Raw genomic sequence first — 22,001 nt, 5'->3', positions numbered from 1 at the left:
GCGCCGGCTCCCAGCTCCCCGGCAGGAACCTGCCCACAGCAGCTTGCTGAAGGAGAGTAAATATTGAGATGAGAAAAAAATCCCTCGGTGGGACGTGAGCTGCTCGAGGCGCCTGGCAGGCTGCCGGCCCCAGACCTCCTCCTGCGCCCAGCCAGACTCCCGAGACCCCTCCAACAGCCGCAGGCACCCCTTGGAAATATTCCTGTAATCCCAGTTTTCTGCTCTTCCCCACTCCCGGCAACACCTGATTAAATAACTCTCGTTAAATATTGCCTCTAATGGCGGGTGTCCCTGCCTGTGGCCAGGGCTTGGAACTCGATGGGCCTTAAGGGCCCTTCCAACCCGAACCCTGCTGTGACTCTGTGACTGATGCTGTGAAATACCCAGCATCGCTAACCGCAGAAATCCAGTGAAATTCTGTCCATCCCTGACCAAGTGATCTTCCCGAAGCTTACCAAGATTTTTATGAGGTTTCTTGTATATTTTATTCCCCAATACATCTGCACAGGTCAGTGGCTTTTCCACAACCAGCTGACCTCCCTCATGGCAGGGGCTGCCACCAAAATCTACCTCCTTTCCCGCATGCTCGTTAGCGTGGGCTGTAACGAAACCGCTGGTTTCCATCCCCAGGGTGGGCACCAGACCAGGGCTCGCCCCTGGGCACTCAGTGTTATCCGGCTCCATGGGGGGACACCAGTGGGTCCCCAAGGAGCCACAGGATGGGGTGGCAGCCGGGGCTGCGCATCCTGCTGCATCCCCCAACCCTCCCCAGCTGCTCCCATGGCCGCGGGAGGAGGGTCCCCGCGGAGCAAGCCAGGGTGGGGGACAGCAGCCGTCTGCTTGGGAGCCTGGGGTCTGCGGGCTGTCACGGCCGCGCCGTGTCTGGAGACAGCCAAGTGACAAACAAGGTTAATGTTCCTCAAGCGGGAGCTGTCACTCCGCGTTAGGTCCCAGGTTTCACCTTCCACGGCACAACACTGGCACGCACTGCGCAGGGAAAGGTGCTGGCAAACCAGTACGGAACGCTCTGGATACCATGGCCGAGGAGGCTGGGGACATCGGGAAGGGCTTGTCCCTCCCAGCCGTGACGGTGTCTGCCCCATGTGCTACACGATGGCTGGGTCTGATCTGGTGGGGACGGGAGGGCAGGGAGTGGAGCACGGCCATGGCAAACGGCTCCATGCGGTGCCGGCATGACACGGCTCGGGGACCGGCAGTGTGCCAGCCACCCGAGCCGCGTGCGCCGCAGCCGAGCCACGGGGTGTTCATTTATTGAAGGCGAAGGCAGGGTTACCGGTGGGACTGGGTATCGTGTGTCTGCAAGCACCATCCTGGGAGCACTCAGCAGAGCTGGAGGCGGCTCTGGGAAGACATCGGCTGTCACGCTGATGCGTGCGGCCTTCCTCTGCGGCCAGGGTATCACCAGGGACCAGGGTGTCCCCGGCACAGTGCCACCCGCCTCTGCCCAAAGCCACGGCCCCTGCGCCCCCCACACACAGACACTAGCACGGGCTGGGCACAGGCTCCAAAGTAAAAGCCAACTTTATTGTTGTATAAAGACCGTAAAAGTTCCCTTAAACAAAACACACGTTGGGTCAGGTGGTCCCGGGCATCCCCCACGCGTTGGTGTGAGCGTGGCTGTGCGGGGACGCCCGTGGGGAGCAGCACCCACGGTGCAGCCGCTGGCGGTGCCTTGGTCCGGTCCCCCCCCAGCCCCTTCTCTCCTCCACAGCCAGTTGTATGGGGAGAGGAGCCGCCGGGGGGCTGTGGGGCCGGGGGGCCGGGCTCGGAGCGGGGGCTCACTGAGGCGCTTGTGCATTGCAGAACCCCTGGGCTGCGCTGGGCAAGTAGGCACTTACGGAAGGGCACGGCCACTGCTCCCGGCCAGCTCCATCCCACGGCACCGGGGCAGCAGCTGCGGCCAGAGCCAAACGTGCTGCCCACACCGGGGCCGAGCTGGGCCTGGCTGTGCCGGGGTAGCCGGAGCCAGGGCTGGTCCGGGGCAGGGGATGTTCAAGCAGCTTTGGTTGGTGCTCTTGGTGAATTAAGGCAATTTTGCTTCAGTTGGTTTTTAAAAAGGGCAAACGCAGCAAAACCAGCTCTCAGGGGCCAGGCACTCCCTTGGGAGAGTGTGAGTCTGCTCTGGCTTTGCTCGGAGTCACCGCTCGGACCCTGCATGCCCAGAGGTGGGCGCTGACCCCCACCTGCACCAGCCTCCCGCGCCCCGGCCTCGCCTCTACCCACCCACCCCGGGAACCCGCAGCCCAATCCTGGAAGGGTCAAGAAGGGACGCTGGGAAATTTTGGGGGAGATTCAGGCTCCTGCCAGCGGCGCGGGAGTGGGGAGAGGGCAGAGGAGCCGCAGCGGCTCCCGCCATCCCCGCGTCCCATCACAGTGACCGGTCGGCAGCTTGTGAGTCCTTGGGCGAGAGGTGGGAGCGCTCCTCCAGCAGCGGGTGGGAGCAGGCTGGTGACGGGCTGCCACCCACCCACATGGTCCCTGGGGAGCACCGAGGGGAAACCCACTCCCCAACAGCCCGGCAGGGCTGGACCCACCGCCCGGACCCCTCGGTTCCCCTCCATCAGCACCTTCATCCCTTGGTGGCCCCAGAGGGCTCAGCCCCACGAGCCCATTTCCCATTTGCCTCTTATTCCCCGTTTGGTTGTTACAGGAATGGCGCGCTCCGCGCGGGAGGGTGCTGGGTCTGCCCCCCGGCCACCCCGTCTCCGAGTGGAGCCCCCCGCGCCCCTCGCTCCACCTGGCCCAGGGGGGGCAGGAAAGGAGCGGGGAGCAGCAGGGACTGAGATGGGAGATGGGGCGGCACCATCCAGCACAAGAGCTGGAGCGGGGCTCCCCCAAACCTGCCTCTTGCCTTTCCCAACCCGTGTGTCCCCCCCCTCCCGCCCTGTCCCTTGGTCCCGCTGGGCTCTGGTCACAGCCCATGTCCTGGCATGGCCGGGTGGCCGTGCCGCTGCCTGGGGGCCAGGCCTGCGGGTGAGCCGGGGAGGGATTAAACCACTGATTTCGGTAACGCCCCAAGGGATCTCTGCAAAGGAAATAGAAAAGTTCTAAACCAAGTCTGAATGTCCAGGTTGGTCGGAGCAACAGCCGCGTGCCGGGGGGATGCTCGGGGGCTCTCCGGTCCATACCGCAGAGGCAGCGGGTGATGCCGCGGCTGCTCTTGGCTCGTTGCCAATGACCGCCCCCGGCCACAGCCGCTTCACCCCTCGCTGCACCAGAGCCAGGCGCTCACCAGCCGCGGCTCCCGCTGCCAGATGCTGCTTCTCCAAGGACGACGGAACAAATCCGTGACCATTTCTGTGCGATGACGGCGGCTCGTGGCAGCTCCTGCAGCCATGGCACGGCGGCGGAGCGGCTGATCCCCAGCTCCGCAGGTCCCCACGTCCTGCAGGATGCCGGTGCCTCACACCACGGTGCTGATGGTGGACGACTCCTCCGACCTCCGCTGCTTGCTGGGCAGAGACTTGAGATACTCCAGGTGCCGCCGGGCATCCTCCTGGTTCTGCCGTACGTAGTAGACCAAGTAGGAGATCACCATGGCGAACCAGCCGAACATGGTGACCAGCATGGCGATGTCCGTGGTCTTTTTGTACACGTTGCAGAAGTCCGTGTCGGCGATGACCTGCAGGAAGGCTTTGCCGACGTGCTCCTCCTGTGTGGAGGAGTCGCACACGATGCCACCCGAGGAGCCGGCCACCAGGTCCACCGTGCGGATCAGCTCCTGCAGCCGACAGTCACACAGCCAGGGGTTGTCGGAAAGGTTGACCTTGGCCTTCAGGTTGCTAAAGGCATCTTTGCTGACCGACACCAGCCTGTTGGAAGACAAGTCCAGAGAGTGCAGGTGCTCTGCCAGGCCCCGGAAAGCCCCGCTCTCGACACCGGCGATGGCGTTGTGGGACAGATCCAGCTCCAGCAGGAGTGGCAGGTCCCGGAAGGCGTCGCGGGGCAGGAAGGGGATTCGGTTGGAGTCCAGGTAGAGCTTGTTGGTGTCATTGGGAATGTCTCTGGGGACCTCGGTCAGCTGAGCATTGCTGCAGCGAAAGGTCTTCAGCCCCTCCTCTTCTGAGGGGTAGCAGCCCTTGGGGAACGCGGCGGCCGAGCGGAGGCAGGAGGCCAGAAGGAGGAGGCTCAGCAGGAGCAGCCACATGGTCACCGAGCGGAGGAGGACCCGCTGTGCCGCAGGCATGGTGCCGCGCTGCCTCAGTCACGCGGCCACCAGCCCAGCGGCTCTCGCTCACGGTGCTTTCAGCTGGACTCGGTGCATCTGAGGTGGAGACAGCAAGGGGACAGTGTGAGACCAGGAGAGCCAAGAGGCAGAGCCACCACTGTGCCAGCTGCCAGCATCACACCTGCCCCAGGTGCAGCCTGGAGAAGGACAGGGACCGGGCCAGGGCCGGCCACCACGGCTCAGGCATCCCCTCAGCCCCTGCCACCAGCGGCCTCCCTCAGGCTTCCTGCGCGGCAGGATCAGGCCGAGCGAGGACATGTCTCCTGCGTGCCGGCAGCTGGGCTGTAACAAATGGAGACAGCTCAGGTTGAGCCAGAGGCGGGGGCGAGCTCCCACCCTGCCAAGGTCACCGCTGGTTTGATCGCGTCGCGCGCTCGCAGGAGGCTGATCCATCCTGCAGCGGCAGCTGGTGGGACGCAGCAGCCAGCAAGCCCTGGCTCCAGGCGCTGTTGGCGGCCCCCAGGGAACGCAGTGGAACACCCCCCGGGCAGAGGCCGAGCAGGATCCCGCTCCCCAGCTCCGCTCTCCAGGGCACACGCAGACACACGTTGGGTTTGCCCCTTTGAGGGGATTGGTGCAGCCGGGTGGTTGGGCACCACTGTCCCCTGCCCGGTGCCACCCTGGCCGCAGGGTCACGCTGCCCACACCACCCCGTAACCATGGTCCCCATCCAGCCCTTTATTCCGGAGGGGAAAAGCGTCAGCAGGAAAGAAACAAAAACAGAGAAAGGAAATTCACTGGAGCTGAGTGTGTAGCGAGTTCCCAGGGTGGTGGCAGCAGATAAGGGCCATGTCCGAGCTCCGCGAGCGCGCTGCCCGGCTTCCCCAGCCACAGGTCCCACCACGTCCAGGGGCCCCGCGTTATCCCGAGCTGAGCCGCGGCGGCGGAGCCATCCAGGCAGGGTGCAGGTGCTCTCCCACCACCCCACGAGTAAAGACACCGGCACAAACGGGCACGCCGTGGCACCCCGTCTGTGCTGTGGAAAGCTCCGCGCTGTGCCACCGGGCCACCACCTGGGTGAGCCTGCCCGCGGGTGCCACCACCCACAGCGCACCCTGTCCCGGGCAAACCCACTCCTGGGTGCCGACCGGGGGTCCCGAGCGAGGGGCAGGGCTGGCCACCCAAGGGTGGTCCTGGTAGCCCAGCCTGGGCGAGCACCCTGACCGCTGGGTGCCGTAACGCAGCCCAGCCGTGCTGGAACACCCCAAGGTCACAGCAGTGCGGAGCTGCCCCCTGCACTGCCGGCCCCCCCCGGCTGCTCGGGGTCCCCACGCGGGACCAGGGCTCAGAGCAGCCGAAGGGCAGCAGGAACCCAGCCCCATGCTGGGAGGTCGGGGGGAGGCCCAGCCCCCCCCCGTCTGCCAGAAGTAACCTGGGGCAAGTGCTGCCCCTTGGGGCCACCCCCCCCGCTGCCGGGGGCGAGTGTGGAGCTGGGAAACCCACCGGACTGAGCCGGGAGCCGGTGGCCCGGGACAAGGGGCGCTTCATCCACGGGACCCGGGGGACCCCCCCGGGGGGGAATGCGGCTCTCCGGGGCCCCGCGGCGGCTCGGGATGCTCCCCAGCCCCGGCGCTCCGGACCACGCACCGCAGCGAGAGCGGGCGCGACCGGGGTCCACAGCCCACGGCGGGGCACGGGGGGTCCCCGGCTCGACCCCCGGGGTCGCCGCCAGCCCCGGCGGGGGAGGTCCAGGTAGGCGGGGGCAGGACGGGGCTGTGCGGGCTCCAGCACCCACCGTGCGCCCAGCGCAGCCGGGGATGCCCGGGGTTCCCCCCGGCCCCGCTCGGCACCGGGGGCGTTGCGGGCGAGGGAAGCCCCGGTGCTTCCCCGGGGGAAGCTCAGCTCAGCTCGGCGCGGTGCTGCCGGGACCCCCCCACCGCCGCCGCCGCCTCCCGCCCCCCGCCCGCCGGGGGCCGGGGAGGTCCCGGTGCGGACTCACCTGCCGTGCGCAGCCCCGCGGCGGCGGAGCGGCCCCGCGCCCCGGGCCGGAGCGGCCGCGCCCCGCGCAGCGCGGCGGGCCCGGAGCCGGCGGCGGCGGCGGGGCCGGTGGGCGGGATCCTCCGCCCGGGCCTCCCCGGGGCTCCCCGCCCCCGGCCCGCCCCGCCGGGGGGGCCGTACAGCGCCCAGCACCCCCGGCCCGGTACCCGGCTCCTTGCCAGCCCCCCCCCCCCCACCCCGTGAGGGACGATCTGTCCCGGGACCCCCAGAACCGGGCGGGGGAGCCGGAACCGGGGACCCCCGGCGTGGGGACCCCCGAGCGCGTAGTGGCCGGGGCCGGGGGCTCCCGAGGGGCTCCACGCCCCCTGCTTCCCCCCAACCCTCGCGGGGGCACCCCCGGCCCACCTCGCCCCCCCGCCCCGGGGCGCTGGGCGCTGTGCACCCCCCGGCTCTTGCCCCCGCCGCCCCCCAGCGCCCCCCGGCCCCTCGCGGAGAGCAGGACCCTCACCCAGCGGGGCCCCCTCCCGCCCTCAGCCCCCCCCGCCCGGCACCGGCATCGCTTACCCCGGGAAACCCGAGCCGCGGCGGGCGGCAGCCGGGGCAGGAGCCAGGGGCGGGGGGGGCACCGGAGCAGGCCCCCAGCCCAGCCTCGAGCTGCCCGGGCCGGGGACCGCTGGGCTGCCCGGGGGCTCGGCGGGGCCGCCCCGGGACACCGGCGAGGGCGGCTCAGCACCATGGAGAGCGGCCGCCGTTACCGGGCCGGGCCCCGGTGCCCCGGCACCGTCGAGAGGGCCGAGCGATCCCGCTGCCCCAGGCGGGTCCCCCCCTCCCGACTGCTCCCCCCATCCCCGGGGCTGGCCCCGGCGGGACCCCGGGCGGCGGGGCCGCGGGCCGTGCCCTTGCCGTGCCGCAGCAAGGACGCGCCCGGTGCCCGGTTCCCCTGGGCGAGCAGCCCGGCCCTGCGTGCTGACATCCCCGCCGCTCGCGGAGAAGCCGGTTCCGAGGCACCGGGCCTGGATCTCGGTTCCATTGGGGGAACAAAACCTGCCGGGGGAGGCGCAGCCAGGCAGGGCCGCAGCCAGCTGCTCCGCTGGGACCCCCGCGCTCCCCGGGGAGACCCCTGGCCTCCGGCGGGGCCGAGCGGAGAGATGGGGATGGGGATGGGGATGGGGATGGGGATGGGGATGAGGATGAGGATGAGGATGAGGATGAGGATGAGGATGAGGATGGGGCCGAGCCAGCAGCACAGCAGGATCCCTGTCTCTGCGCCCCAGGGAGCACCCCAGGCTCTGCACCTCAGGGTGCTGCAGCCAGCGGGGGTTTGCCGTGGCAGAGGGTCGCCACACGCCAGGGCAGCCATAGGCCCGGGGGGCGCCTGCAGCTGCCGGTGGGCCCCTGCTCGGTCCAGCCGGTCTGTCCAGCACTGGGGCCCGAGAGGAGCCCGACTGCGGGCAGGGCTCACCCAGGCCTGGCCCAGGACTCGGCCGGGAGCACAGCAGGCAGCAGCCGGTCGGTGCTTTGGGGCGCTGCCGGCGTCTCCCTGTTTGACCGGGGAGCAGAGCAACCCTGTGCTGCCCATCACCGGTGCCGGTGCCACCGGGAGCTGTGCACAGAGCGGGAGCAGTGCCAGGGCCACAGCAGCGCATGGGCAGCTTCGGGTGACACAACAGGATGGGGCTCGTGGGAGCCGAGGGGCTGAGGTGGCAGGCAGGGCCTTGCGGGGCTTGAGCTTTCAGCGAGCCCCAGCTCAGACCCGGGGGGGGGGTGTCACCACAGCAGCAGGCAGAGACCCCCAAGAGCATGAGCTGCACCCTGTGGGGGTCTCACGTGCCAGGACACGGCACCCGCCAGCCCCAAAACCCAGCGCCTGCAGTGCAGCACGACCCCGCGCAGACCCTTCCCCGCTGCAGCCGCAGCAGCCATGGCTAAAAATAGCCAACCCCGGCTCCTTGCTGCCACTACGGTGCTAAATATAACCAGTATCGACCAGGCAGCGGGACTGGCAGCCCGGGAGAGTGGGCGGTGAGCATGGCCCCTGGCACGGGGAGGGGGGGGTGAAGCCGGCAGTGAGGGCCGGGTATGGGAACAGCCCCCCTGAGCACGGGGGAAAGGCTGGTCCATGCCGCTGCCAGCCAGGGGATGGGGCCAGACTCCCCTGGGGACCCCCCACCCCCAATCCTGGGGTTCCTTGGGGGGAGGGTGAACCCCGCCTGGGGAGCCCAAGGAACGGGTGTCCCCCTCCCCGCGCTCGCAGCGGCAGCGAGAGGCTGCCTGCTGCATCACTGAGAGGGATTAATATTTATGGGCGTTTAAAAATAGCTGTCGCATTGTGCTTCCCCCTCACGTGCGGAGTCAGCGGGGTGCGGGGAAGCTGCTAAATTAGATGTCACCGCGCAGAGGGAGCTGCTCAGCCAGGCAGGAGCAGGGATAAAAATAGAGGCTGCCATGCGTGCGTGGCAATCCTGCAAAGCAGGGCCAGCTCCCGCGGGATCCCCTGCCTCCGCTCACCGGCATCCCTGCACCTCGCCTGCCGCCCCCGATCCTGCAGGATCCCCCGCCTCCGCTGGCATCCCCACACCGTGCCCTGCCGGCGAGGGCACCCTGGAGAAGCCAGACAGGGACTGGGCCCCCCACAGCACCCACCGGCTGCTCTAACTGTGCCTGTGTGTCCCCCCGTGCCCAAGGCCCTCCAGGGTGCAGGGCTCTGGGAAGCCACCCTGTGCCCCGCCAGCGGCACCCCGGGGGTCCCCATGCCCTCGCCGTGCCCAGCCGGCACACAACCACCCACTGGGAGCGGCTCAGGCTCACGCAGAGGCCGGATGGACACACGCAGGGTCGGGATGGAGGCGCAGGGGCAGCCATGGCTGGGCTGTGCCAGGAAACCCAGGTTCCATCGGTGCAAACAGCACTACCAGCGCACCGGGGCCAAAACCAAAACCCCACCGATGGGTTTGCCGAGCGGCCGCATGAGGCTGGGGGCTGTGAGCGGTGCTGCCGGGCTCCCACATGCTGGGTTGGGGTCTCTGCTGGGCCCAGGACCCCAGTGCAGCTCCAGGGCAGGGGGACGGCAGCACGAAGTGGTTTTGCCGTCACGTGCTGGCGTTGCACCCTGGGCCGCTCCCGTGCCGGAGAGCCGGCAGCAGCCGGTGCTCACAATGCCCAGCACAGACGGCCAGGCGCATGGGGGCTGCCGCAGCACCGCACTCTCGGCTCTGCTCGCTGCACAAACAAAAGTGGGGCCAAATGGTGCCCCCCGAGCCGCAGCGCCGGATTCCTGCGCTCCCAGCCCTTGGCCCTGTGTCCGGCAGCACCACCCTGGCCCGCTCACACGACGCCTGCCATTGAGGTTTTCCCTTGGGAAGAGCAGGAAGCCCACCCTGCGCAGCCCACCCTCCCCCAGTAGCGTGGAAGGCCCCAGCTGGGTCGCAGCCCCCCCAGGGTGCCTGTAGCCCCACAGGGATGGCCATAGTCCCCCCGGGGTGGCCATAGCCCCCCTGGGATTAGCCGTAGCCCCTCCAGGGGTGCCCGTAGCCCCCAGGGCTGCTCTCTGCAGCCGAGGGCCGGCAGAGGTGGGGTGCTGTGGGTGCAGGGTGGTAGCAGAGCGGTAGAGGACCCTTCCTGGCCTCCCCAGGGTCGCTCCCCGCCGCCGTGCCCCCAGCGGGTGGCCGGGTGGCCCCCGGTAAGCGCGGCCCCGCCTCTCCCGGGGCGGGACCCGGAGCTGGGCGCTACCGGGACTACAGCTCCCGGCGTGCCGCGGCGGCGGGGCGGGCGCACCCAGGAGCCCGCCGGGAGTGCAGCCGGGGCGGCGGGGTGCGCGACGGAGAGAGCCCCGGCCCCGCCGAGCCGAGCCGAGCCGGGCCGGGCCGGGCCGAGCAGCGGTGAGTGCGGACCGGGCGCGGCGGCGCCTCTCCGGGCCGCCCCCGGGGATACGGGGCCGGGCCGGAGCCCGGCAGGCCCAGGCGGGAGGCCTCGCCCCCTCCCCGGGAGCAGCAGCGGCCGAGCCCCGCGGGGTGGTGCCTGGCGTGGGCCCGAAGGACGCCCCCGTCCTCCCCTCCAAAAAAGCAAAGCAGTTGCTGAGCTGGAGCCCGAAAGCCCCAGGGCCGGGAGGGCGGGGGGCCGCGGTGCGGGTCCTGCCCGGGGCTGTGCGGAGGTAAGCGGGGTGCGGGACCCCACGCGCAGCGTCCCCTGCGTGGCCAAACTTCCCCTCGACATTCAGTAGAAAAGAGGGAGGCAGAGCCCTCACTGCTCCTGCTCCCATCCAGGGGGGCTCAGGCTTCCCACCCCATCACTACAGCCCCCCCCCCTTCCTCCCCTCCTGCCAGCCCTGCACACCCCCCGGGTGGGGGGACGGGGCAGCCGTGGGGCACAGAGCTCCTAAACCCAACAGCAGCTCCAGGCCGGAGCGGGACCCCCAGCAGCACCGGGGGGGGGTAACCTCTCGCTCCACTCCTTCCCCGCTCAGCTGCCTGCGCACACCGGCGGCCCCGCGGTACCTGATGCTCTGGTTCCGAGGCTGATGCCATCTCGCAGAGAAGGGTTTGAAATATTTATTTGCTTGGGAGATGGTGGTTGCTGTTGCTGCCAGAGATAGGGATCGTGGCTCCTCGGTGGCTCCCGTGGATCATCATGGCTCGTGTTCTGGGAACACTCGGGAAGATCCGCCAAGATAAGCACCTGAGCCTTCCTTCCCTCTGCCACCTGCTCCGGGCTGAGGCAGAATGGGGTGCTGAGCGCGATCCTGCAGCGCCCTGGGGAAGGGTGAATCCACTGCCGAGCACTGACAGGGTCGGAGCACTGCTGGACTGCGAGGGGACAGGAACAGGCAGTGGTCACCCTCCTGGGGGGGCAAAAGCGATGGTGGAGAAGGAGCTGCACCTTGGGGTGCTGTAATCAGAGGTTGTGGGTCCTCCAGCAGCTGATGGGTGACAAAGCAAGCGGGAAACCGCTGAGGTCGTTTTGTTTCCCCTTCCCTTGGAAGTGGGGAGATGCTGAGCTCGCAGCCCTGATGCTTGCTCTGAGCCCCAGAACAAGAGTCTTTCCCAACAAAGCCACAGACAGGGAGCTGGCACAGCAGCAGGCGGGAAATTGGGAACAGGACGCGAAGGATCGGGCAGGGGAAGGGCTCGGCTCTGCCGTCGCAGCGTGCTGTTCGTCGCTGACCACAGTTAACGACTTTTCCCCTCCTTGGATGGCCACCATCCAACGTCAGCGCAGTCCTGACCTTCGCACTCAGGCTGGTGAAACATTAAAGCCGTTCAGTCCCAAAAAAACGCTGCACAAGTTGGGAAAGCAGAGCTTCACAGCCAGCGGTTCCCGGGGGGGGAGCTGGGGTTCCTCCCGCTGTTGCCTTCCGCCTTGTTTTTCCTGCAGGTGAACAAATCCCTGGTGTAAAAATCAAAAAAACGTGGGATCTGGGATGGGGGCAGGGATCGGAGCCTTGAGAGCTCACGCTCCCCTGGCCAGGCTTTTGCAACACAGTTGTGTGTGCAATCTGAAGCAAGCAAAGAAAACAAGTGAGGGCTGCAAACACCAGCTCAGAAATGGGAAAGATTCGCAGATGAAATATTTTTTGAAGTGGAAAGGACAGCGTTGGAGAAGCACGCAGAATCATCCCCATCGTAGGACCGAATGCTCGCCATCTCCAAATCTCTCTCGCAAGAACGAGTTACCCACGTTGTAGGCATTTCACCCGTCTGATCCTCATTTTTACAAGGAAACAGAGGCCCAGGGACGAAAACTGCTTCACATACGGCTTATACGTCTGGCCCTTTGCCACCCAGCCGCAGGTTTGCGACTGCCCTCGTTTGCAGAGGGGTCTGAGTAGAAGTTGCTCGTTAGTTTTTCAAAATTACACCTGGGGTTGTCCTCAAGTGGAAATTCCACTTTATTAGCTCACAGGCAGGGCGCACCTCTGGCCGTGGGGCCCGCAGGAAGGCCCGCTAAGCTTCTGTAGCCTTTGCGTAATGGCATCATTTCAAGAAAAGAGGGTCCCAAAGAGGCCACCTGGTCAACCACCCATTCCAAAGAGGGATCTTTATTTGTGAAAATTGATTTTAAAGCCCCCGGTGAGACCACCCATCGCTTTCCATGGGCAGGCCATTCCAACATCAGTCCTCCAGCATTACCAAGTTGCTCCATGTCTTGGCCACGCAGTTACTAACTCCGCTGCGTACCTTGTCTCCCTCCTCAGCACAGCTATCTGTCAATGCTCCTCACGCCTCTCTCCAGTGTTCTCTAGACTAAACAAACCAGTTTCCTCCAATCTGTCCTTGCAGGTCATGTTTTTCCTACACCTCTGCTCATTCTCACTGCTCTCCTCCCCTGGACTCCTTCCAGCTCCTCCCAGAACTGGACAGTGTTCTAGCTGAGGCCTTACCAATATCTAGGAGAATTATTTCCTATGTCTGGCAAACAGCACTCCTGTTTACGCATTCCACAGGGGTGTCTGCTTTTTTTTGTTGTTGCAACAATATGACTTTTGACTCATTATGCTTCACCAAACCCCTCCGTTTCCTTCTGAAAGCCCTTAGGAATTGCACCCAATTAAGGATGGACTGAAGCACTGAACACTAAGTCCTGCTTCCAGACCAAGCTTCAGGCTTTTTTTCTGGAATAACCAGTAGGCAATATCCTTTGGCCCAGGAGATGGGTGACAAGAGAACACACGCTCTGGAGACCACGCTTCTGGTAAGAAAAAACCTCCAGATAGAAGCTCCCTGACTGCCACCTGGGTAGCGGAGGTCGGCAAGCATCTGTTCAGCTTGCCTAGCAGCCCTGCTTCACCAGAGCTGCCTGCAACACCGAGCAGCGTCTGCCCGCGCAGTTGAAAGGGGCTTGGAAGCTACAGCACATGTCCCAGGAGCTGCGGAGTCAAGCGTTCCCTCCGTCCCCCAGCCCTGGGCAGGAGCAGGGGGGAGCACCAGCTTCTGAAACAAGCCAGGCCCAGCACTCTGCAAGGGAGCTGGGAACAGCTGGCAGCGACACAGTGTAATGTCAGATCTGGCTCGGCCTCGCCTCCTGAGACCGAAGACTGTGAGAGCTGGAGAGAACGGCAGCACCGTCTCCCAGCTGTGGGAACCAAAGCAGCAAAAACACAAGGAAACATCAGGAAACAGCCCTCGCCCTGGGGTTTGCTGTCCAAAGCGGGATGGACTGTTTTATCTAATGAAATGATATTTCCGTGGGACAGACAAAGGCGATTTTACACAAGAACTTCTTTGATCTCATTGTAGATATTCAACTTTGGAACAGTTCTGATTTGTGCTGTTTCCTGTAATCCCTGGAAACCAGCAAACCAGAGCTGTCATGTTCCCGGAAAGCCTAAAAGCTGACCGATACCTGCTGCCACTAGCAGTGCGGCAGTCCAAAAAGCCACCCCGGTACCTGCGTTGTCTGTAGAGCACCACTCCAGAGACCTGCTCCAAGAGGATGACACTGCCTTGCTTCCTCTCCTTCCTGGCATTGTTCAGAAAAACATCTTTCTATTCCTCTTACGTGGCAGCTGTTCTTTCCAGGTAGGGGAAGAGCCATATCCTCTGCGGTTCTTGCTCCTGAAGCGTCTTCCCAATGCACCTTTCCTTGTAATCTCTAACTCTTTATGTTCCACAAGAGTAGTATCGGTCCTTCCCTGTGGGGGAATATTTTTATTACTCCCTTCCACCTTTAAGTCTTAAATTGGAAGGCAAAACACGTAAGCCAGACCAAGAGACCAGCAAGCCTCTAAAGCTGTGCAGAACACTGTTAGTTTAGTTAAACTAATTAGGAGATCTGTTGATACAGCGCTGCTGTGCCTTTCCTCTGCAAAATTGGAAAGAGAACACAAGTATTAAGGTACACTGAACCCATAAACACACCAAGAAGCTTCAAGTGCCAGAGTGCTTCTGTGATTAACACTGTGATGATGATTTAAAAAGTGGCAGCTGAGGGATTGAACCTCAACTTCTTGGTTCCAGGACAACATTTCAACAAATCAAAAGTAGCTTCTGTCACAGCCAGGCTTCCCACACATGATTCCCAGCTGCTCCTGGATTTAGCTTCCCCTCAGAAACATCACCTCTACAAACAGAAATAATGAGGTGCAGAGAAGCGAAGTGACTTGTGATTTTTAGAAAAAACAATAGATTTCAGGTTTGCTTAACAGCAGGACAGTGCTCAGGCCCTGCTGTGCTTACCCAAGAGCTGGAGGGCTAACGCGGTGCAGGTACTGACCTGACTCTGCTTTAGTTTCAGGCGCGCACGTCGGACACGAGAGCCAACATGAACGTGGGAACAGCACACAGCGAGGTGAATCCCAACACCCGCGTCATGAACAGCCGGGGCATCTGGTTGTCCTACGTCCTCGGAATTGGCCTGCTGCATGTCGTACTCCTGAGCATCCCCTTCTTCAGCGTGCCTGTGGTTTGGACTCTTACCAACATCATTCACAACATGGTAAGGAAACCGTGTGGCCGGCGTGACTTCCCAGGGCACAGAGAGGTAATCTCTTAGCACCAGCTGTTCTTTTGAGAGCCACTTAGTCAAATTCTTGTTGAACCAATTCCTTTCTGTTTCCAAAGATGAAGTTGCTCAACCTCCACCCCTCAGACTGCACCTTTGCCTCTAGGTCATATATTTAAATCCAGCCTAGGGACTGAAGAGGCAGCAAACATCTGGTGAGGCTGCTCAGAGGGGACACTGAATTCATTTGCCTGCAGGCTAAATCCCTTTGTCACATCCCCCTTCACAGAGGAATAGTGTGACAGGCCACAGAAACTGGCAGGACAGCTTTCACTTCAGTTGATACAATCTGAATTGGCCTCACTAAAGTTGAGAAAACAAGATTAAACCCCGAATTCTGTTCTGCTTGAAGTAAAAAATAATCCAGGAACAGACTCTCCCCTTTAAGGATCAGGTAGCCAAACAAACGGGTGTCAAAGCGCCGTGCTAGGGGTGCGCAGGTAAGCGCAGCACACTTAAGACACGTTCTGAGTGCGCCTCGGTTCCCCACGATGCCAGAAGCTGCTGTGTTTAACTGCTCACTTCTGTGCCTCTGCCATCCCACTACACGAGTCTCTGCACGCTTGGGTTGTACAGTGGAGGAACAGACCTCTCAACAGCCGTTCACCCTCAGGCATAGGGGATGAAATACTTCAGAGGTGCAGCAATTGGGTTTTGTATTCTTTATTTTAAAAAAACACCTCAGCCCAAGAATAGTCCAGAGACAAAAATGACACCCTTATTAGGGATGCTCATGCTAATGTTATTCATGTCTATCGTGGGGGGAAAAAAACCAACCCACAAAACCACCAAGTAGAGCTGCCTGGAGCTCAGTTTACAAGCTGCCTGCTTTTCACCAGCTCCTTCCCCTTCTCTGGCAGCTTAAACAATGAGGTCCTAGGGACCGAAAGGGGTTTAAAGACCAGCAACAGCTCTACTTAAAGACAGATGACGTAGCCAGACCGTTTATCTGCAACTGGCGCTCCACTTCAAGAGGTTAACTTGTAATCAGGGCGGTATCAGACCCTCACTGCCCACAACCAGCACTTTTATAGCAAGCATTTAGCGTCGCCGTTGCAGGGTAGAGCAAGTCCATGCTAATCTCCTGATCCTAGAGATCTGACTGCTGTAATCTCGCAGCCGCCGCCTTGACTGATGCCCAGGAGCTGAACAAGAAGCTTCACATGTAGCAGCCAAGCCCGAGCCGGCCCCGGCTGGCTGCCTTCCCCCCTCTCTCCCCGCTTCCTTACCGCTGCCGGTTGAAGCACGTTTTCCAGCAGCGACAACGCATCCCTCTAGCGGAACAGCGCGCGGCTGCAAGCTCCCGCACCCGCGACGTTCTTGCTGAAGCTGAACGTTGCCGGTGGCGTGGCAAGGGGCAGAGAGGACCCTGCGCGCTTCACACCGCGTTTGTGTTTGCTGCAGAGCATGTACATCTTCCTGCACACCGTGAAAGGAACTCCTTTTGAGACTCCAGACCAGGGGAAGGCTCGGCTGCTCACGCACTGGGAGCAGATGGACTACGGCGTGCAGTTCACGGCGTCCCGCAAGTTCCTGACCATCATGCCCATTGTGCTGTGAGTACTCCAGGGCAGCCGAGCTGCCTTCGCGCATCTGTCCCACTCGATGCTTCTGCTGCACGTGCTGTCCTGGGAAACAAAACCATGAGGTGCTATAATTCAGTTTTCCTCTCACTCTCTTCCCCTCCTTTCCAGGTATTTTCTAACCAGCTTTTACACCAAGTATGACCGGATACACTTCATAATCAACACCATCTCCCTTATGAGCGTCCTGATCCCCAAACTGCCTCAGTTTCATGGAGTTCGGATCTTTGGGATCAACAAGTACTGAACTGTGTGGCTGGTGCAAATGGAAGAGGAGCAGGGGAGAGGGGGAAGCTCCTTCTCTCCAGTCCTGTTTCTTCACCCCCACGCACATTGGGATGTAACTTCACAGCCGCTGTTCAAATGCAGTAGCCAATAGACATATACCGCATGCTGGATCCTCATGCCCAATAAATCTAAACAAGCTCCAGAGTAGAATTTAGTGCGGAGCAGGACGCAGGACACTGGATTTCTTTTATTCCAGCGTCATAAATAGAGGCAGATACACTGAGACTTCGAGGTACAACAAGGATGAATTCTGGGGAGATTTTCATCTATCCCAGACATCGGACGAAGAGAATAGGGATGAGGGAAAAAGCTTCTAGTGCTGGTACTATTGCTGTGGTAAATGCACTTTAAAATATATTTCCCGTTCTGAAGCTAGGTGCTTTAAGCGATATGTGGGGGGAAATTCAAAGGGATACAGCCAGACTTTCCCAATACTTGATTTTTTTTTTTTCTCCGAGGTTTGAGTTCCATTTTTGGGTGGGGAAGTGGGAGGGGGCAAGAGAATGACAGATTTTTATTTTGCAACCTTGTACACCACTGAGAAAGTTCTTTTACTAAATACAGTACAGGAAGGAATAACCTGCAACATGACAAAGCTTTCATTTTTCTACGGTACCATTCATGTGGTTCAGGGAAAAAGTCGATTAGATCCTAAATCATACCCACCATCTTTAGTTTATACCAGAATCTGGGTAACTACTCCCCACCCCAAACTGCTAATTTTTAAGCGCACCCTGAGCACTCAGGCAGTACAGCATTTGGATTAAGGGCTGGAGAGCAGGTCATTTTAATGCTCGACAAGTGTCACTGAGCTACTTGGTACACAGAGACCCCACAAGCAGGGGAGCAGCTGAAGACCGCTAGGTATAGGCCAAACGAGGCGGATGGCTGCTTGCTCTAATCAATTAGTGATTGTAACTGGAATTTTTCTCTGCAGTCCAGGCTTCTTGGTTGCTTAAGTCCGTGTCAGTGTTACTGGGATTTGCCAGTTCTCCAGTTAACCATGGACTTAACTCAGTATTTGACTTCAGGCAAGCGAGAGTTTGATTTCTGGCTTACCTGGAAGCCTGTCACTCGGCTCCATGCACAAGCGCTGCAGCAGCATCCCCCGAGCCCTCAGGTGATCGCTGGCAAGGGCAAGGGAGCTGCAGGAGAACAATGCTAATGAGCAGCACCAGCAGCAGACTGAATTGACCAACAGAAGGATGCAATGGGTCACCAATAATAGATTTAGTATAGGAACAAAATTGAGCTTCCCCTCCCCCCCCCAAAAAAAATTACCAGCTAAATAAAGTAGGTTTGCAGGTTTAGATTTCCTGGCTGAGATTGCTTTCTGCTGTTCAGAATAATCAGTTTTTCTTTTGGGTTGTGCACGGAATGAAATGTGTTTTTCCTTATGCTTCCCCTGTAAACTCATGAAAGCCTGTATTTTTGTTGTCTTAGTGCTTATATTGTCTCCCACTTTTGACAATGGTATAAACATTTTAAATATGCTATTTTTGTTCCTGCATTAGCCAGTTTTAGCTTTAGAGGTCATACGGGGTATGGCAGAGTTGTTTGATGGTCTAAGCATAGGACAGGGAGAGGGGAACTTCAGGTGTGCATGTAAGGTCTAGTACTACTCCGTGCATAATTTTAGGCAAGCTGCTTTACTTCTCTATCTCAGACTTGCTATAAGACTGCTGCAGAGAAGGGAAAAACATTCAGCATACCTCAGAGGGCTGCTGGAATGCCTAGAGAATCATTACCTAATGTGTTTGAAAAGTGGGAATATTTTAAGTGAAAAGAAAGTTTTCAGGAAGGTAGAAAGAGAAGAGTCTGGCTTGACACCCGAGTGCTGTTCTCCAGCGAGGGAGTTTTGACAGATGTGCAATTTACTTGATGGGTAGATTAAACCTTTTAACCACCACGACATAAGGACTGCTGCTTTAGTTAAGGTACTATACACCCTAAAGCTAAGATACTCTTTATGCTACTAGACAATTACTTCTGGAAAAAAAAAAAAGATATTGTTTTCAAAATAGAGATCTCATCAATCAGCTATGTACCTTTGAAATGACTGAGAAATCAACAGTAGCGATGCCCAGCACACTTTTGGAAAGGCCGCTGCCCTCACAAGCGCAGCATCTGTCCTCAGCAGGATGGCCAAGGCTGTAGCGCAGACTGTATGTTGCTTAAACAGATCCGAACGTCTGCTCACAGACACAACTTACATGCCAATGGTAAATCTCCAGAGTAAAGCAAGCAATTTATTGTGGTAGAAAAGGGGGAAAACCAGCAACTTTTATGCAACAGAAACAGTTGCTCTATGCTTAAAAACATGACTCCTATATAAACAGACAAATGCTGATTATTTCTAAGTAATACACATTACACAAGGTCTCAGCAGTTCTGCTATTTTTAGCGTAGGTATAAATTGACGGTAAGAGTCAGCTTTTCTCAATGAAGCACAGTTTCCGTGGAGGCCTCAGCATTACAACAGCTGAAGGTATGAACATATTATTTGTGCTGTTAACTGAAACTATGGACATTGATTCTGTTTTGTTCAGTTACAAGAATCAACTGTAAAACAGAACGGGATTATAAACTTCTCAAAAGGGCAGTTTTTAAAGACTGAAGTCTAAAACTTGTTAGGCAAAGCTTTAATTATAATAGTAAGCTTTTCTGATTTACCTTGTTCACACAAATGATTAAAATAGCCATTGCACAGATACGTGTTACATGGCAAATGACATTCTTTACAACACAGGGATAGCATTTTTGCTACAGAATAACTGGAGTTAGCTTGGACTCAGCAAAGTTAATCCAGTCAAGGGAAACTGAAATGAAAACTAGAGAGAAATATGGGAAGTAGTGAGAGTGGAAAGATTTCATGTTAATCTTGTGGTGCGTTAAGCATCTACATAAAATTAACAGTTACTTGAAAAATTATACGTCTTATAGGATCTTCCTTAAGATCCTGTCCTAAGGGCAGGTGTCAGAATTAATCAAAAATAGAAAAGAAACCATAAGGTAATTGTAATTAAACTGCAGTCACAATTGCTACTAAATGGACCCAAGGTAGTTTTAAGTGACACAGTTCTGGCTATTTTTTTTATATTTACATATATATATACACACACACACACACACATATATATGCTCAATCCACCCTCTCATGCCAGCTGTGTGGCTCCTTCCTGTCAGTGTCACAGGAGCAAGCAGTTTCCACTGGGAAACCACCACTGCGGTGGCATGGAAGTAACAGCCACAGTTCTGGGTCTTCTGGAACTCTGTACCAAAACCACTGCTGGATTATGCATGTTTGTTAAATTAATGTAGAAGCAAGTTCAGCACTCAAAAGGCTAATCTTGCACACACCCAAGCTAAAGAGCATAGTCCAAACACTAACACTCTCACAGGATAACTAATTTCTGAGGAAAGGGAGATGGGGACAGTGTGGGCAGGATGAGGAACTTTCAGACATGAACTTGCAGCCGATACAGCAGTGATCCGAGGGTGAAGCCTACCTTTTGCATGGAGAACCGGAATGTCAGTGCAAAAGTGTCCACTCATTCTTTCAGACTGTAGAATTTTCCAAGTACCTGCATGAAGGAGAAAACTGGTTGTTACTGATTTTGAAAGGGGTTTTGACAACATCACGCTTTACAGATCTTTCTCTCAAACTTGTACTGGCACCTTGTACAGTGACTAGTGCAAATGTCAGCTGGAGAATTAAAAAGTGGGCTGCACCCTGTTACTGAGAAACAATTACTATGTAGGCACTTAAAATGCTTTTCTTTTTTGTTCTGCAATGAATGCCAAAAGACAAAAGCTTTGGAAAACCACCACTTGAACCCTGAACTGTTAATGGGGATTGGCAGAAACTGTCCTCTGCCCAATCTCGTCCTGGGCAAAGCCTCTTCTAAACCACTGTCAAGATCATGCACGTAATCACACAGTATGGCAGTCACACCAGGAAGTCAGAAAACAATCAGGTACTAACCGCTCTGTTCTTCTGAATTAGGGATCCTGTCTTGTGATTCATTTAAGACAGCTAACAGGATGTTAAACAGCCCAACCCTTAGCTGGAAAAAGTGTTTAAAAAATAAAAAGCCTGAGATCTGGGGCTACTTAATTCCTGAGTATTTTTTTTAATTGTTTGTTTGTTTTAATAGAAGCATGGTACTGGCCCTTGAAACGGGGACAGCAGCTGGTTACCATTGTCAGCACATTAATATTTCTCATTGTGAGTTACACTGCTTTATCATTGCCTATATTTTAAGCATGCAAGTGTTTGTGTATACGTATCTTCCTTGATCAGTTTAAGCAAGCTGAATTAGTTGGACTTTTTTAATGAAACATTCTGACACTGTACAAAGTTTTAGGGTTTTTTTCCAGTAGCCCTTCTTTTTGCTGTGTATACAGAAGTCTCATGTAGAGAACTTTCTAAAATAAAGTGTGAATATTTTTATTACTCCTTTGTACAGTATTCTAAGAGAAACTAATAAAGTAAGTATTCATGTAAAAACTTGTGTTTGATTCCTTGAATTTTTACAGGGACAGGTTTTCCTTGTAAACAAGCATGGCAAATGAATACCCTGGCAATTCCAAGCCCACCAAGTGATCGATTGGAGCAAAGCACGGAGCTTGCAGCCCACCGCACAGATCCCTTAACAGGGTACCACACCAGTCAGTCACAAACCCTCTGCTACTAACAACAAACCATCAAGCATGGAAATGTGTCTGCCTTGCTGGTCAATGCCAGTTCAAAGCGGCTCCAGTAACATCCTGTCGTCCCCTTTCCTACACTACACTTCATTAGTTAGTTCTCCGACAGATCCAGTGAAGTCCTAAATCAGAACACACTGTTCCTCATCCCAATGGATCAGAGGGATAAACGAAACCCAGAAAATAAACAAATTGACAGGAATGATATATCTGCAGAACAAGTTCAAGCTATCCACCACTACTGTAACAGATCACGGCAGGCTGACTCAGGTCAGCTGGAACTTTTTAAGAGTAAGAATTATGCAAGCAAGGCAGTTCCTACACCCTAATTCAGCAATACTTCCGGAGCTTTGTCCGGAAAGGCGGGGAAAGAACATCTCCCCAACCCTGCTGCTTTAAAGAGGTCGTATCACTTGAGAGGCACAGTGCACTGCTCCGCAGCTTGCCCACCAGCAGCAGACGAGAAGCTATTCGCTCCACAAACAGGCAAGTACATTTTTTAATTTTATTTTTTTTTTTTAAGAGCTTTTGGTATGGAAGAGGGGTGGAACAAAGTGTCTGTTAAGTGTTCCTGTTTAGTTTTTCTCTCTTTCTTGGAAGTCTCCCAAGGGAACGAGTCCTGTAAGTACTACTAAAATGACCTCACATTAAGCACATGGGGTTACTGCACCTCCCCAGGTGCATCACATACAACGCACCATCCTTTGTCACCTAACAGCCTTCCTGCTTTCTGGAAG

The 22,001-nt window shown here is 58.0% G+C and overlaps 2 protein-coding genes across 4 annotated transcripts; one reads left to right on the top strand and one right to left on the bottom strand.

Annotated features, from left to right (window-relative positions):
• Window positions 1-1,527: 1,527 nt before the first annotated feature.
• On the bottom strand, window positions 1,528-10,772 carry LRRC3C (leucine rich repeat containing 3C). Of its 2 annotated transcripts, none has more exons than XM_056362203.1 (2): window positions 10,681-10,772; window positions 1,528-4,285 (listed from the first exon to the last, which is right to left on the bottom strand). In XM_056362203.1, the coding sequence occupies exon 2, from the start codon at window positions 4,205-4,207 to the stop codon at window positions 3,425-3,427; it is 783 nt and encodes a 260-aa protein (XP_056218178.1). In that variant the 5' UTR covers window positions 4,208-4,285; window positions 10,681-10,772; the 3' UTR covers window positions 1,528-3,424. The 2 variants fall into 2 exon arrangements, with proteins under 2 accessions (XP_056218178.1, XP_056218179.1); XM_056362204.1 differs by lacking the exon at window positions 10,681-10,772 and adding an exon at window positions 6,189-6,282.
• On the top strand, window positions 9,914-21,064 carry ORMDL3 (ORMDL sphingolipid biosynthesis regulator 3). Of its 2 annotated transcripts, none has more exons than XM_056362206.1 (4): window positions 9,914-10,065; window positions 14,411-14,617; window positions 16,088-16,239; window positions 16,378-21,064. In XM_056362206.1, exons 2-4 carry the CDS (start codon window positions 14,444-14,446, stop codon window positions 16,511-16,513), a joined length of 462 nt encoding a protein of 153 aa, XP_056218181.1. In that variant the 5' UTR covers window positions 9,914-10,065; window positions 14,411-14,443; the 3' UTR covers window positions 16,514-21,064. The 2 variants fall into 2 exon arrangements, with proteins under 2 accessions (XP_056218181.1, XP_056218180.1); XM_056362205.1 differs by lacking the exon at window positions 9,914-10,065 and adding an exon at window positions 13,579-13,701.
• The last annotated feature ends 937 nt before the right edge of the window (window positions 21,065-22,001 follow it).

The sequence above is a fragment of the Falco biarmicus genome, chromosome 17 (genome assembly GCF_023638135.1).
Source record: "Falco biarmicus isolate bFalBia1 chromosome 17, bFalBia1.pri, whole genome shotgun sequence".
Lineage (NCBI taxonomy): Eukaryota > Metazoa > Chordata > Aves > Falconiformes > Falconidae > Falco > Falco biarmicus.
This window is presented reverse-complemented; position numbering and strand designations above follow the sequence as displayed.